Consider the following 18,894-nt stretch of genomic DNA (forward strand, 5'->3'; position numbering starts at 1 on the left):
CAGTCACCAGTCACCCAGACACACCGCCATCATCGTCGTACTTACCGAATACGCGTGGTGCCAATGACAGTGTCGAGAGGGAAATGTGTGCGCTCTACAATACCAATTAATTAATTAATTATTTGTCGCTGTCCTCTTCAGTGTTATGTGTATATATTATATGGGTACCTACGTTATATTTTATGTGCGATGGTTTATCGAACAGTGAAATCCATACCTTGTTGCGATTCTATCTCTGACCACTACCACGGTATCATCGTCACGCACACATCGCACGGTCGTCTTGCATTTTTCGAATACGCGTTCAAAGTGTATAATAATATTATCTAGATTATTTTTGATATTGAATAAGAAATACAATATAAACGTTTCATTATATAATAATTTGTATAACATTATATTATTATGTGCAGCGTATTATATATAGTAACGCAGTGTATAGCACTAGTTTTACCTATTTTAAATTAGTTCCTTTATGTTCATAAAATGAAACTTTATAACCTTTTAATGAAATACATCCGGATATAATTAAGTTATAGACCCTAGTTATAGTTGATAAAGCTACTAAATTGTGGGTACGACGTAAGTGGATATTATTAAGTTATTAAATCCAGATTAGATCGAGTAGAAAAAAATATACCAAGTTAGAAATCCATCGGACAATCTGACTTATTTTAGTTCGTTTTTTCTATTTCGATGCGGTTATAACAGAATATAAACGGTCTGTAATGAAACAGATCGGTATAACTGTGTTGAAATTAAGTTGCCTACATGTTGTTTTCAATACCATTTGTGTTCGACATGACGACGATAGTTATAATATTTAACTTTATTGATTTTCATACTTCATAATACATATTGTATAATACATACATTTTTACTAATAACTAACCAAAATTATGGTGCCTATATATTGACTATTGACGTTGACACGTTGCGACAACGTACGAATAAATAAGACGTCTTTTATATGGTTTTCAATTAATATTAAGAAAACAACATAAATACTCGATATATATAAAGACACTAGTTGGTAGAGGGTATTACTATAATAGTACAACTATATACAAGTTATATCATTACAACAATATAATTTATGTGCTTATATAAGTCATATTTTTATTACAAAAATACGAAATTAATGTATTATTTTCAAATCTAAAATAAAAATGTAAAGAAAATATTTATAAGTACTTTATACTTTTTTATTTGAAGAATTTAAAATTCAATTAATATTATACAAGCTCTTCAAACTGATTCAAACTTTGAACCTGCGCATTTTCAACTAAAATTTAATAAAAAGAAAATAATTACAAGACCTCTGATGCAAAATAAATTAATATAATATGTTATGTATGACTAATAATAAATATATATATAATATGTTTTGAATATTTAAATTCAATAACACGGTGAATTATATAATATTAGGTACCTTTTATCAAATAATATTTTTTTTGTACAATCTAAAAATTGTTACGGTTGTAATTTATACGTATATTATATGATATTTATTATAGGAATTATTTATTTTAACTACAAATTACAATAAAATTTAACTCCGAAATATTATGTGTTTTTTTTTCTGAAATATAGCAGCATTATTTTAGTTAGGATACCATATATTATTATTGCTATTATATCATTAGGACATTTTTTTCGATTGGAAAAAGGATGGGAGTGGGTGGTACGTTAAAAAAACAATTTTAAAAAATGACATTCCCCTCCAGTGGAAAACCCAGTAAAAATATTATTTATTACCGCCGTCGTGGCCCCAATATAGACAGATAGATGGACAGACACGTAATAATTTTACCATATATGTGTTGTATACCGATTACTGGTTGATTAATCGTTTTTTATAAATGCGGCAGTGGTCACATATTATATTAACAGAGAAAGAGAAAACCCAAAATTATTACAAATAATTATTAATTATGGAGTATCGGTTCTGTGATTGGCAGCTATGGTAAAAAAAATAATATCAATACAGAAAATTATAATAAAAGACAAAATGGATGCAAAATTCTAATTTATAACAGAAATATTTTAGTTGGATTTATCGAGTGTAAAATATATGTCTATAATTCAATAGTTATAATTATTGTTCTAAATGCTTCAAACTGATTTGTCGTAAAATTAACGCATTGTATTGATAGACACAACATAAATATTATATAAACTTTATTAATTATATTATAATTTTTATTAAAAACAATAACAAAAAATACTTATAAGTAAAGTAATTAGTAATTAGTATCATCATCATTCTGATACATTATACTTATACATAATAGTAATAAAACTTAAAAATTAGATGATTATCACGATATACGATGTGTATAGTGTATGTATACATATATATACCTATATGTATACACATACATATATAAAATATGATATCTTATAAGTTATAACAATCTCCAAAAGAATATAAATAATTATCAACAAAATAATTATTTTTCAAAGTTATTGCTTAAATTGTGGTTTATACATTTAATTATCAAAGTTCGCGAGAAACACGAAAACATTGTTTGTTTAGTATTCGGGTGACGCTCCACCATTATTGTTGGCACCGCCAAATTCGAATGCATAACCACTACCGAACGAATGCGGTTGTCGTTCGTTGCTCTCGAAAGAACCATCATCTTTTTGTAAGTTATCGCTGGCACCATTGTAAGCCGCATGTGCCTGTGATGAAGGTGCCCGGAACGGACTGTGACTGCTATAATCTCCGGCACCATCGAATGCAGAAGACCCATCGTCATCGTACCTAGCCGCTAATTCGGCACTATTATCTTCTCGAACTCTGTAGTGTTGTTGAGGCTTCGAATATTTCGATTTGTACGGTGATGGTGAACCAAAAGCTTCTCCACTATTATGATCAAATTTGCCACCATTATTGAAATCGCCTCTGCTGAATTGAGATCCAGGTCCACCGGGTGCTCCAAACAATCTGTCAAGTATAAGTAACAATAATATTACATGGTACACGAAATGATATGAATAATAATTGTATTTGTGTGTTTTAGTTTTTGTACTAAGTATACCTACTTAATTTGAGTTTAAGATTTTATCAATATATATAAATTTAACGTGTACGAAAAGCCTAAAAAAGTAAGTTTAACAAGTATGTAAGTATAAGTTAATACAATTTACTTATCCCAAAAATTTAATAGAATTGTAACGTGTTTAAAAAAAAAAAATGTTTTTTCCTAGATAGTAAATGAAGTTTAATAAATTATTGATCTTAATGCATTTATTATTTATTTATATTGATATTAATGATGTAATTGTATATTATGAATTTAAGTTTATTTTGAGCACAATCTCAAATTAGAATTTTATAACCATTAGAAGAATATTAAAAAATCATAATTATTGAGCAACACGAAATTAATTTATAAGAAAAATAAATTTTAATATACTGAAGGTAATTATTAACATAATTTGCAATCGGAATTCTTAAAGGGAGAACAGAGGATTCAAGAACTACAAATCTATTATTTAATACACAAATAAAATATCACAGTATTACAGAGTCCAAAATCAGAAAAATACTTCCGACCATTATTAATTTTTATAGAAATTATATCAAATCATTTAATTTACAACTATCTTACCTACCAATAAAATAAAAAAATTAATTGAAAAAAAATCGAAAATTCGATTTGGATTAATTTGTGCCGGTATAGTCAAATTATCCAGTGGTTCCCTCATCTCTTATTGAACTGGTAAGTGGTAATCCACCATTTCGGTGCACCACTGGTGGTGCATACCGCGAAAGATAGCGGTAGGTACTTATTACCAGGTGTTCAATAAGTTTGGAAACTCTTAATTACTGTATGCATATTTTAATACCCACATAGAGCAATAACAGATAACACTGTTGTACATTTATAATGTAAAATATTTAATAACCTAATTAATTATATCATATTATCGCTTATTAGTCCCAATTAGTCTAATGACCGTTTCCAAACTTATTGAACACTCTGTATATATTGTACGTTAAATATACACATACGTATAATTATTCTGCACAGTGACGTATCCAGAGGAGGGACTAACATCCCATATTACACATTACATATTCATATATATATAAAAACATTTTGACACTTTAAGTACATTTTTTACTATTTATATACTGCCAATATACCTACTAGGAATTATTATTGAAATGAACGAGAAGGCTTAAAAAACACGGCAAATGGAGGAGGGGCTATATCCTTTTTTAGCTCCCGTTGGTTACATCCTTGATATCATTATAATATTTTATTATTGTTATTATTATATAATAATATAATATATTGAGACGAAGAATATACCTGTTCTTAGCAAACGAACGTCCGGGAGACGGTGGAACGTAAGCGGGCGCCGACGATTGCTGTTGTAATGGTACCACGGAAACGGGCGCTTTTGGCACATGGTCGCCCTGTATTATGCGAAAACCGTCCTTACCAGCTGTGTACTTGACGGAGATTTCTTTACCGTCGGGATCCGTGTACGAATACGCTCCGGTCCGGCTTCCGTCCGGTCGGATCGATTCGCCTTGACGAAGACCGTTGTCGGCCGCGAAAGCGTACTGAAATCCACCGTCCTCTTGCAACGCTTGTTTGTGCATCAGTATGACTGGCAACTGTTTGTCGACGCCTCGTGGCTCATGGCCGCGGAAATAATCCGATCCTTCGTCACCGCTGTACGCGGCGCACGCCGACACGAAAACCCCGATGACCAAAAGCTTCAAGCTTATCGACGTCACCCTCTGTTCCTGTTCATATAATATATATATTATATACATATAATGCGACAAAATTACAAGTAAGTCATATTTCTCTAGCACACTGTATGAAAATGTTTATAATTAAATACCAATATTATTATGTATTGCACGATACAGCGCCACAACCGCGCGCCCATCGAATCTGTATAGTGCTTGAATCGTTTTTTTTGCCTCCGTATTATAATATTATACCTATATGGGACTATATTATATAATAACTTCTATACACCAATATATTATTTTATTATATATCCGAGAGTATTCTTCATAACTACCTTTATAGATACTTTCGCAGTATCGTTTCTGCTTACTTACGCATATTATAATGAAATACTTTCAAAAACGACGTAACTTATGTACATAAATTGGTCTCGTGTGCATGAATTCGCGAGAATTGTGTCTTTGTATAATACAAATCCCGGGGGGTCCGGGAACGGATTTAGAGTCAAGAAATGATGCCTCCCTTCCATCAAAGGGATCGTTACTTTATTATCAAATAACTTCGTGCATTTTTAAATGTTATATATAAATATAAAACCTATCACTTGCGTTCATTGTTAAATTATGATTTAGAGGCGATGTAATATATTATATATATATATATAAACAAAACTTTAGAGTAAATTAATGCATCGCAATAATTTTAAATTTATCTTATATGCCTTATTTCTTATATAAATCTAAACGTTCTTTAATAATTACATTATTTGTAAATCGATCAATTATCGTACTATATAATATTGATGTCAATTTATTTAGTAATTAAATTCAATAAACGAAGTAAAGTTAGTCTATCTTTTTAAATCCAGGAATAAAGCCAATTTTTTACCCTTCTTAGGGACAGCTAGAGTAGTAAAATCTTTCTATTATAAATTGTACTTAATTGCCTATATAATTAAATTATTAGATTACATATTTTTTATGCATGTATGTGGTATGAATACTGGAGGGTTGAACTTTTGCCACCCTTTTCTGGATCCGTCCCTAACAGGGGTTTGTCCTAAATGTGGACTGTCTAGTCTAGGCATGTCTATATGATCATTGTTTTGCATATATATAGGTAAGGCATTGTGAAAAATCTCTATAGTTCTATTCAAATAATTATTATCAATTGTATATACTTTGTGTTACACATAGCCAAATGCGGAGTAGCGTACGTTGTGTTATGGTTGTATGTATATATATAAAAATGATCATTAAACGTATTTTCCGAATTAAATTCAAGTATCTAAGACGTAAAAATATGCTGTCGTAATACAAAGTCATAATGCAATACTATCACATGTATGTAGAAATAATATAACGATAATGGTGCGAAATATATTATATATACGAATAAAGAAGTGTAGTGAACCGTGCGCGAGCGTATTTGTGGCGATGGCGGTTACAATTTGCGCAACGACATTGCGGCAGTGGTCGTCGTGGTTTATAACAACGACAATAATATTCTACTACCTATATATACATTTATTGTATTATTGTACAATATTATACAAAGCCACGGTAGTTTTCCAATAGATAGAAAATAATATTTCATTTACATGGATTGGGTGTGTGTCGAATACATCGGTGTACAGGTTGGTTATAACAATACAATATCGTACTTATGTAATCAATCGTACAGTCTAATAAATTGATTTGTTTAAATCATTAAGTCTTACGGTTACGATTAGCAAACACCGCCGGGCCATATAAATATAATGCTGCTTTACATCGAAGAATCCAGCGGGTTGCTACTATATTGCTATAAGTACATATTAATATAGGTACATGCGTTTTAAAACGATGCAATTTAATAATTCACGATAAAACATAAATATTTTATTGTTGACAAAATCGTACAATCTATGACTATCGTAAGAATAGTATATTAATTATAAAACGACATGTTATTATTAATTATAGCGAGCATAAATTAATATATTGCAGTATTATACCTGAATATTTAAAAACTGATTAACTTGAATACGTGACACGTGTGTTTCTAATATATAGTTATATGTAAATATGTTTCGATCAACTACATAGGTAGGCACAACAAAACATAAAAAATAAATATTTTACGGCAAAATGATTTAAAAATAACTTTTTATAATATTATCGAATAATTTATTATTGCACTCAGAAAAAATTCCTTACAATTCTCCATACCTATAATATATTTATTCAAAAAATACAATAAAAATGTTGAATTCTATCAAATTATTTCTTGTTGTGAATTTTGAACTGATCTATAGCAATAATTGTATTTTTATCTATGATTTAAATGCATTATTGTCTCAAAAATGTTTCAATAGTAATGACTTAGTATCTAAATATCTTTAAGACCAATAAATACAATAATAATTGTCTTTTGTTAAATTTTTATTTTCTATATACTTAAATATTTCTTTCGATTAACTAATGGCTTAAATTATTTATATTGATTTTTAATTTTAATTACATTTTTGTTTATCAAGATTATATTGTTGGCTGATCATTCTATTGAAATTTTATTCGAAGCAAGTTTTTAGTTAGTAAAGTTAAAATATTTTGAAAACCAAAATCATTGATTAGCTAATGCTATAGTTAATGATATAATTATCGGCATAGTTTAGATAATTCGATCAAGTACCAACAGTTACAGCAATACTACATTTTAATTCTATATTAATTAAAAATATTAATGATTATTAGATTGTGATAAAATTAGCAAATCTAGGGTTTGATATCAATAAAATTAAAATAAGCTTAATATAAAATAAATAACTTTTATAACTTACGATATTCATCTTCATCATATTATTATGACAATTGTGATTAAGTTGATATGATTTATTTTATTTTTTCAAAATATTTTCAAAACTACTTTTGTACAAAATTTATAAGTACACCAATATTATTTAATAAAATTGTCAAAATTAAATATTCAGTGGTTTTACAATAGAAAAAATAATCTAGTGAAACTGGACGTAGAGTTCGTATTATGGTACTTATTCTCTTGATGTCGTTCGTTTTTATATTACCACTAACAATCCTAGACCGACCCCACCATTTATCCACTACTTTTAATCCGATCGTTACAATCACCCTATTGTAATTGAACTAGGTGGCGGAAAATAATATGAAATGACAATGATGTTTTATTATATTACTACAACAACGAAAATAATAATAATAATAATAATAATTATTATTATTATTATTAATATTTTATTTATTATAATGGTATAATAGGTAAGTAAGTTGGTAGATATATTTATTAAAATAAAATTTATTTGTTTTATTATTATATAATTTAAGATGAACAATAAAAAATTAAAGCTTTATATAAACAATAATATGTTACTTTCATCAAGAACAATTCAAATTAAATATATTTAAAATTTAATATAATAAGACATTTTATAATAATACATAAAATATTGAATGACATTTACACAATAAATTGTACAACAATTTCACATTAAGTATTTCATTTGTCATTAATATTGCATAATTTTTATTCAACGAATTCAAATGATAAATGTCATAACTTCTGCTAAAGATTAAATACCTAACCTATTTTCATAAAATTTGTTAACTGTTAATTCAAGATCGTATTTACTATTTATGTTTAAAAAGTATAGACATAGATAGGCTAGAAAGCGTACTTATATGTTTAGTATTATATTATATAATATTTAAAAAAATACATTGTACTAAATATATATAAGGTATTCGTGTTTAGTTTTATTCTGCGAAAATTACATTCATCATTAAACTAAATTAGTTTTGTTTTTAAGTATAAACAAGTTTAAAATCAATATAAATATATAACATAATATTTAAAAATATTCATAGACCTAGTTCTTGAAATCATCTTTGTAAATAGAACATTTTTGAAATTTGAATAGTGTATTGTAACAATATTTTATTAATTTTACTATAAAAAAAAAAAGTAAATATATTAACATTTATCTCCAATCAAAACATAAAATTGCTATTTTATAAATATTTGTAGATATGTGCTGTAGTATGGTTGTATATTATAATTAAGGTTGAGATTCTAAGGGGGTTGTAATAGTCCTAATAAATATATATATATGCAAGAAAATCTACGGGTGGCTTTACTCCACCCGACATTTCAATATATACAATTAAATCAAGAAAGAATAAACAAAAAATGTTTGTACTAAGCTGTAATAATTAACATTAATAATAATTTTGTTTGTATAATATAATTTAATATAATGATATTTTTTTCTTGATGCAAATTCATTTAAAATGTCTTAAATGTCCTCACTGTTGCGAACTGAATTTGATATATCACTTTATTTATATTTATGATTGTTAAGTTTGAAAAATTATTTTGGAATATTTTTAAATTTAGTCACTCATAATAGTTATAATTGTTTTGACAAAGAAAAATGTCAAAAGAGATGTAATAATAAACAGTAGCTTTTATAGTGACTTTTACAAAACAAATTATAGCTAATCTTTAAATCTATAAAAAAAATGTTTAAGGATAGTCTACATCTACATTTGAGGGGTGTTAATCTCCGTTATCTCGTTCCAGTTGTGTTAATCCGTGAATAAATAGTCAAAGAAATAATTTGTTCGAGAACTGTTATACTAGGTTAAACTAAATACAAATAAATGTATAAAGTATTCAAAACATCAAATTATTGTTATAAAGTTTTCTATTATTTATTATATAGTTAGTAATGTTACATAATAATAAAATTATTATTAATGCACTTGTATAAGTAAACTATTAACAATTAACGATGAATAATAAACAATTATAAATAGAAAAATAAAATACTTAGGTAACTACATTTCATAAGATGTCTCATTGTGATTATTTATTATAGATACAAAAAAAGTAAGTGGGTACCACTCTGCTATACATATTAGGTGCCGGTGTGGATCACTATTATATATTATAGGGGTGTTAAATTTGAATCCAATGATAGGTTTAATTGTATACGAAAAATGATTTTGAACGAAGATGATTTGTCAGCCTAAGATATAATTTCCAGTGGTTGGTGAAAAAGGTGGTTTATGTTTTAATGACCTGAATACACCAAAATTTAAGTTATTTTATAAATTATTGTAAGCTAAATTTATGAAAAATCTTGTATTAGATTTTCAGCTCACTCTTAAGTACTTATGCAATTTTTTTTATAAATTATACCTACAAAATAATTTGCAAATATTCATAATTTTGACGAATTTTTGTCAATATTTAAACTTCAAATGCTAATAAAAAAAAATTGTGCCTATGTATTCTTATAATTTTTTTAGCTATAATTAGAAAAACTCATAAGGAACCTTGTACTAAATTTTCAAGTTTTTTTGGTCATCCAAAATTTTTTTATCGACACTTCAAAAAATATAATTCTCATAAAAATCGAAAATTTCAGTGGTCTATAAATAACTCAAAAGAAGTCAAAATTTTTTAAAAATTTAACTTTATATAGATAATACTAACATAAACATTTGGTGAAGATTTCAAGTACTTAGAGTTATTATTTTTTAAGTTACAGTAAAATAAAGTTATCTTTGTTACTTTTTTAGGGTTTTTCCTGACGCTTTTGAAAACTATTGGAAATTGTTTACTTTTGACCCATCAAAGTACCAACTAGATTCACTTTCCTATCAGAAACGGGGCTGAGTTTAAAAATCAAAGCACTTTTACTGCTCCAAAACGTGATGACAGACACACAAAAAAAAAACACACATCATTGTAAAATCAATACGTCATATTCATCACTCTGTTCTAGAATCTAAAATGTTTACATTTACAATATTTTCCAATTTAACTATTAACCAATAGTTCATATTATTGAATACCTTCAAAGTTACAAATATATAAATGGTAAAATTACTGAGAAATTTTTATCTCCGTTAGTAGTTTTAAAATGTACCTACACCGTAGGTACATTTTCAAAGCGACGGCTAATGGTTTATGTCTGTAAAAATGATTGAAACCGATTTTTTGTTCGTAAAAATTAAATTTTAAATTAATTACTGTGCAATATATGATTTACTTTCTATCCGTGTTATAAACATTTTATGACCTGTTTATTTGTATTTTTTTTTTTCAAAGGGATATAATGCGTGTACTATACCACTATATACGACGTTAATGCACAAGGTATAAATTGCCCACCTACCTACCTACCTACCTACTACATATACTATAAGGATACATAAATATTTTAGAATAAAGCGTATATAACAAAGTGTAGAAATAGCGGTATAGGTACACAGCTGCTATATATTATTGGAAGCATAGCCCTATATTGCAATATATTATTACCTATATTATTTTTATATTCAGAGTCGGTCGGTTTGACGTGTGTATCGAATGTGTGTGTAGTGTGTATGTAAACTGATTGTGGCACATACACACAGGTATAGTTTCATCGTCTTTTAACGCGGTGGCGGTCACCGGTCGTACCTTTAGCCGTTTTGGCTATATTACGCAGTCGAACGAACCGTGAAATATCACCTTTATGCTACACCGCATTATGTTTTGAACAGAAACGAAATTGTGTACAGAGTTGCCTCAGAAAACTGTAACTACTGTACGCATTATTCCTATATTTTAGCAATGTAATAGTGTGGTACGTTTTATAGGTATGTCGTATGTGTTTATATGCACATTTTAATTTTTAATTTTCAGTAGGCGTAGTGTATAGTGTCATGGTAGTGATAACTGCAGGTTGTTCTATCTATCTTGAATCGTACAGTTTATACCCATACATTTATACATTATAACCACTCGTATATATATATATATAATACGAGTCGTTGTTATTAAAATCGTATTTTATTAATTAAATGTTTATTTTTAAACTATAGTATTGCTATTTGATATTATATCGATAATTGTGTATTGTCGTTAATCAAAACCATAAATATATGTGAATAATATACATATTACAAAACAAATGTGTTTACAGTCCAGAAGTCACAAAAGTTTTAACAAAAATTGGATAGAATAATACCTTGGCTTTAGCATTAATAGAGTTTATATATTATTACAACGAGATCATGCGTATATAATATATTCGTTGGCGGGTATAAAATCCCCATTCCCAAACTTACATTAAAGCATTGCTTTTTTACGATAAAAAAACATTTTTTATTCGTTAAAACATTTTAAAACAAACTTGTTATGGTCAGTTAATAATTAAAAAACGTCTGAATTTACTTTTATTATTCCCTATAGTTGTTCGAAATTCCTATATTCATGAAGAAATAAAAAAAACAATCGATAAGATTTCGTGATAAAATTTTTAAATTGATCTTTTATTACTTCATACTTAGATTAGTATAATATTCTTAGCAATCACATTGATTATTATATCCTACTTATTACGGTAATTTCAATTATTATTCATTGTTTTTTTAAATATTATAAAATTATTTAAAATGTTTAAAATTGAAAAATAAATGATACCATATCATAGAAAAATATAAATAATTTACATTACAATGGCGTTATATTTTAAAATGCTTGTGTGTTGACTGTTTTACTTCATGAATTAATATTATCAATATTTGTATTTAAAAAATTCATTGTTTCGCAATATTTATTTATTACTTAAAATCCTATTTTTAGGTATACTAAGTATAATTTTAGTTTTTTTTTAAATGTATTGTAACTTAATTTTTATTTTTGAATTACTAAAAAATAGAATGTTAATTAACTTTTTCAAACATAAAGTTATCAAAAATGGCAGGAAATAAAAATAATTAATAGCATAAAATAACTACTTTTCAGTTAATTTACAATATCAATAAAAAAAAATCATATTTAAGTAGATTAAAATAGGTACTCAAAACATTTTATCAATTTATAAAACAAAGTACGTGTATTTACCTCTTTGTCTTCATAATTGGTTTAATATCAATTAGTTCTATTTTCTATTATTCAAACATATAAATTAAGTATTTAGGTACTATTTATCTAATATGGGTTATTTATATTTATTTATTTGTTTAATGTTTAATTTATCTAAAAAAATAATGTTTTTTCATGAAATGATTAAAGTTTAAAGAAGGTTATTCAATTTTATATTTTAGAGTTAAAATAAACATTAATAAACAATATTTACGGTAGTTTGTTCAAATGTTTAGCATCAGTCTGGTTTAGATAATTTGTATTATATAGATAGTTATCTATACTAACTAGTACCTTCTGTATGGGATTTTTTTTATTTTTCCCGATCTTTCTTGACATTTCGATACATAAAATTTACATTTTACAATAACACAATAGTGTGCAGTAGAGTATAAAAGAAAACAAAATAAATAAATAATAATTTTTTTTTGTTTTACGCAATAATGGATACTATTTAATATTGGACAAGACAGTTTGTAATCCTATTGTATTCAATCTTAATATTTGATAATATATATATTAATATACTAATCTTATAAGTATGTTTCTAATAATTTTATTTTTAGAATTATAATTACAAATAATTATCGATATTTTATCCGTTTTGTTAGGTAAGTTAGCTATAATCATTTAAAATATATAAAAAATTACATTTATTTTATGTAAAATAATGCAAAATAACTTGTACCATTAATATATTTCATGTAATATTTATTATTTAATATATATAAGTATCTATGTTTTTAAAATGTTAATGCATTTTATATTTTAAACGTGGGTTTGTGAACAGTTAAACATTTTAATCAAAATACAGATTTAGAAATTATTCATTTTGATTTGAATAATAAAATATTACTTTTATTTCATTTATTGAATGTCAGTTGTTAAATAACATTTTTGATAATTGAATCAATAATTATAATTATTATGTTCAGTGAATAAATAGGTAAACAATTTAAGTACACAATCTTACTAGATTAAAATAAACTTTTATGTTTTAAATCGTATTAAAAACGTCCTAGTCAAGTTTAAGTTACTTGTGTAATAATTAAACAGTTAAATTAATTAATTAACACATCTTTAAGATAACTGGTTTAGTTAAACATGTTAAAATGTATGAAAAAATATCTTATTAATAAACTTTTAACTTTTAAACTTTCGTTAGTGGTCTGTTTTGTTAACTTTGCTTTAAACAAGTTATCTAACATATTTAACTACAATTTTGGATGATCTGAAAATTATAATGATTACAATATTAATTTTGATTTATATAAATATCGAATACTTCCCCAATATGATGAGAATAAGATGACACTCGTTATTATTTTTCACATAAATGGACGAACAATAATCTTATTTAAAAATAGAAATCTTACTAGCATAAAACTTGATAAGTTTTTTGTTATATGTCTTATTCAAATTTAAATAACCAATCAATTGGTTCTGAGACGAATAGAGATCTCTAATCAGATATTAATGTGCGTTTATTTAAATTTGACTCAATATTTATCTGATTCTTCACATATTATCAAAGGTCCGTCCAATAATATCGTATAATTTATATATATATGTCTCAAATTATAAGGAAAATTATTGAGTACAAATTTTTAAAAACCTTTGTTTCTTTATATTATTGATTTATTGATTGATATCTGATTACTATTAGTTATAATAGCATTTCATATTATGACACTTAAAACCACGAATAAAATAATTTTTCATGTATACGCAAACACTATATTTGCTTTATAATAACAAAGCTTTTACGTAATATATTGAGTCTATATTCTCGAATAAATCGAGCAAAAATTTCTATTAGTTTTCAGCCGACTAAACATTATAATGTAATATATTATTATTCGATATTTTACGAATAGATTGGTTATTATTGTGGTCGATATCGATTACCCAATTTTCCTGTCAAACATATTTTCGAATTATTTTAAGGAGCGGTCACCAGGTAGTATCAAAACAACAGCGAATTACAACACAGATTATTTCAAACGATGCAGTCACACTGTGACAGTTAACTCGAACAAGGATATAAAAATAAATTTTCTTTGTTCAATGGATTACTCCATCTCCAATTCTTTGATTTAAAATTTTCGATATCTTAGTAAATATCTCCTCTTAAAAAACCATATTTATTGTTTTTAGAAGTTCCAATATCGTTCCGTACATTAAATTTTATAATATATACTAATGTATATATTTATATCACACACTTTTGAACAAAGTTTTAGGAAAGTTTTATAAAATGTCAAATTTATAAGTGGTCAAAGCAGTCAAAACGGATAATGTAAGAATTATAGCATATGGTCTGGGATCTTTGTAGTTTGCATAAAAGCCTGCAATGGATAAGGTAATGATGACAATGCAAGATAAAATTTTGTATAATGGGGTTGTATTTTTCTAGTATAATATTAATAGATTTAATTATGATATTATGTTTTTTTAAATAATTTTTATATCTATCATCATTTTAAGATTGCTAAAAATGTTTCAATCTTCAATTTTAGGTTGATTTTTATTAGCAAATTGGCTCTAGTTGGTTAAAATATTCACTATCCCTTTTTAAAAATAACGAAGAAAAATAAACAAAAACAAAAAAAATAGGGAAGTTGTTTTAATACAAAATATGTGTAAGAGTGTATAATATGTTGACATTTATTGCAATGTGGGAAATAAATTTGAATTCAACGATAAATCATTGATTGAGAAAAATAATACTGAATGAAGATTACTTCAGATATATAAAATATATTTCTGAGCAAGTTTTTTTATATTGTTTTAGTTATATACATTTTTATAAGTAATAATATAAGTTGATATTTTAACTTCAAAAGTCAAAAAAAAAAAATTGTGTAAATTTATTTTAGATATTTTTTTTTCATTACAATAAGAAAACTTTGAGTTATGAAGAACATTGTATCAAATTTGTACCTATATATATATTAAAAACTGGTTTTCTATTATACATTATTTTATTTTTTTAAATTATTAGAAATTTTTACCTCATATCTCAAAATACCAATTAGATCCAATTTACTACAAAAGACAACCTTAAAAGTTGATGACTTCCTATTGTATGGAGAATTTTTGTTATAACTATAGAGATACGATAGAGATAGAGAGTTGTAAAACCAATAAATTTAACGCTTCGTATATTATCTATAATAGAAAAAAAACGGCAAAAATTAGACATAAATTCAATTTAAATATAAACAAAAATAAATTGATTTTGTTGTAATTTAAAAATTAATAACTGCATAAATACTTTCATTTTTTTAAACTAAATATTTGTATTTTAATTGACGTTCTCAATATATTTTAGTTATTTTCGTTTCAATTATAAACAATACACATTTTAAACTTTTCTTCTTAGTTTTTTGTGTACTTTTGATAAACTGTTTGTTTTTAAGTAAAAAATATTGAAAATGATGATGAAATTAAAAAAAAAAATTAAATTCATTAATTATTTATGACTATACATTTTTTCTATAAATGTGTATATAAACATTTTTAAGGTTTGTCAACAATTAAAATACCTAAGATTAGGTATCATTATAGAGTTTTTCTAATATACTACTACTTACTTAACCTATAGGTACTCATATAGATATTTAACATTTTTGATAACACATATAAGAATATTGTTTTTTATTTGAATTCTACGTTAAAGTTATTACAAAATTCATCGAAATCACGAAAATTCGCTTTTTTTTAGTTCAAATTGATAAAATGTAATTTATTTTAACATTTAAGGTTTAAAAATTGAATGCAGGAATTTATAACAACTTTCTAAGAACCCTAAAATAACGTTCACATAATATACACAATCTTATTTTATATTTTATATTCAAGTTGAAAATGTTATGAAATTGTGTACATAAAAAAAAATGTTTTGATATTTTGTTGTACTTTTCACCATCACGTATATATTACGTATATAACTTTACTTAAGATCAGTGTTGATTTATAAAATATTAGTATGAGTTAATCATTTATAATTATATATCTAATGTTTTTGGCAACAATCATAATTAGTTTAACCTACCAACTAGAAAAATATGTTGCATACTCGTGTGTACTAATTTAAATAAATGATAAAATATCCTTAGAAAAAGAGATTAGAGATCTATGACATCTATGCACCAATAATTTATCGCATGCAATAATTTGAATAATTTATCATGGAAATCATATCTAATATACATTGGTACATTATCATTTACCATGACTTATTCAATGACAAAGTAGATAATAAACTTGATACCTACCAAATAGTACTATTCATCAAAACGGCGTATCATGTCATTATTCATATCGTTAATCTTGTATTTTATTAAGATTTAAAATGTTAACATATTTAAATTTTTTAAATATAAGCACTTCTCATTATGTCGGTAAGTAAACTGTGACATTTATTTTATAAATAATAAATGGTAAATTGTACAGATATATTTACATGAAATGTAAAGTTGTAACAGTTTAAATGAAAAAAAAAAAATATTTGATTCATTTTAGTAATATAAAATCGAGATTCCGCTTGAAATAATATTTTGATTGCAATATTATATCGTAAGCTTTTTTTATAAAAACTATTTGCCAGCTGACTTTTTAGACTTTTTTTTTGTTATGAAACCTAAATGTCCTTTTTTGAAAGTTTGTCTAAGATTTTTACCCATAAAATAACATTATTATATTATAATTTATAAATCGTGGTCCTTAATTAACATAATTGTAGTGTTGGGAAAATTACTTTTAAAAAGTGGGTAATAAAATTACCTTAATTGTTACTTTAAATATATTTATTAAAACTACTCTCGCGTTACCTAACATAATTTTTTACCACGTTACGTTATCTTTTCATTTAAAAAGTAAAGTGTTAAAAATTACATTACTTTTTTAATATACAAATACATAAATTTACAATTTAAAATAAAATGCACTATGAAGTTGTTTTGTACGGATTTTTATATGATTTTTTAGAAAAATATGTTGTGTCTAGTGTCTGTATACTACTTCAATTTTGCGGTAGCATCTGGTATAGCAAAATTAGATCTATTTTGTACTTTTAGATGCCAAACGGAAAATGTTCCTCGTACATTTAAGAATAATCGAAAAAAAAACTCTGAACAATTGCTCATATTTATAGTCAGTATATCTAGTGTTCCTCGTCATTAAGAAAATCACTATAATAAAAAAACGAATCTGAGTGGAGGCACACATCAAATAAGTTTGTAATTCTAAGCATATATTTTTAAATTAATATTGTTATAACTTATAAGAATAGATTTTCTAACTTTAAACCCCTAAAAAAAATATTGTGACTATATGTTTTAAATAGTTTTTAATTCATACATAAATAACTTATCAAAAAACTTGTACCTATTTATTATCGGTATTTATAAAAAAATATAAACATTTAAGTTACATATAAAAAGTTAAAATGTTTTGAAAATTGTATTATATATAGAAAATGATCACATTCATCATTTGGTGACAATTTTAAGTAGGTACCCACAGTTATTATTTTTTTTTAAATTACTTTAAAATAAAGACAAAATCAATTATTTATTTGTGGAAAAGTGGTTTTTTGTAAACATTTCCGCTGTTGATTAATTTCTTATTTGTTTTTCACGATTATTTACAAAACATACTTAGAATTTTAAATTTTGAACTTTTGAGATTTCCAATTACATTTAATTTGGTATCAGAAATCAACACTAAAATGGAAATACAATGTTCTACTAATTTTTTTAATTATACCATTTATAGCTTATACACTTTCCAAGAAAAAAATTACTCATACATTAATGTAAAATAAATACATTCATCGCTTCGCTCAGAATTTAATATAATATAGAGTAAAACTAAATTGGATTCTTCTGAACGTAACATATTTTATCATTTCATACATTAGTAAAACGAAGTCAAAACATGCGGGTACTACGTCATTTTAATGACTTAATAATATAATAAAGTAATGCATAAAATATTATGTGAATTATTAATAATTATTATTCGTATTATTCTTTTTAACCGAGAGTATGCTCTGTACTCTTATCCTATATTTAAATACTTACGTAGTCGTCATCTCTATGTGTTTGAATGTTTCTATTTTTATTTTTTCTCTTATTAGTGTCTTACTTATAACATTGTAGCACGTACCTACCTACTAACAGACACTGGAAATGACTTGTTAGTTTTAATACATATTATACCTAAT

At 25.3% G+C, this 18,894-nt stretch overlaps 1 protein-coding gene across 1 annotated transcript; it reads right to left on the minus strand.

Annotated features, from left to right (window-relative positions):
- Window positions 1-2,180: 2,180 nt before the first annotated feature.
- LOC114132591 (cuticle protein 2-like) lies at window positions 2,181-7,759 on the minus strand. Its single transcript, XM_027998093.2, has 3 exons — window positions 7,549-7,759; window positions 4,332-4,774; window positions 2,181-2,956 (listed from the first exon to the last, which is right to left on the minus strand). Exons 1-3 carry the CDS (start codon window positions 7,564-7,566, stop codon window positions 2,539-2,541), a joined length of 879 nt encoding a protein of 292 aa, XP_027853894.1. The 5' UTR covers window positions 7,567-7,759; the 3' UTR covers window positions 2,181-2,538.
- Window positions 7,760-18,894: the final 11,135 nt, after the last annotated feature.

The sequence above is a fragment of the Aphis gossypii genome, chromosome X (assembly GCF_020184175.1).
Source record: "Aphis gossypii isolate Hap1 chromosome X, ASM2018417v2, whole genome shotgun sequence".
Lineage (NCBI taxonomy): Eukaryota > Metazoa > Arthropoda > Insecta > Hemiptera > Aphididae > Aphis > Aphis gossypii.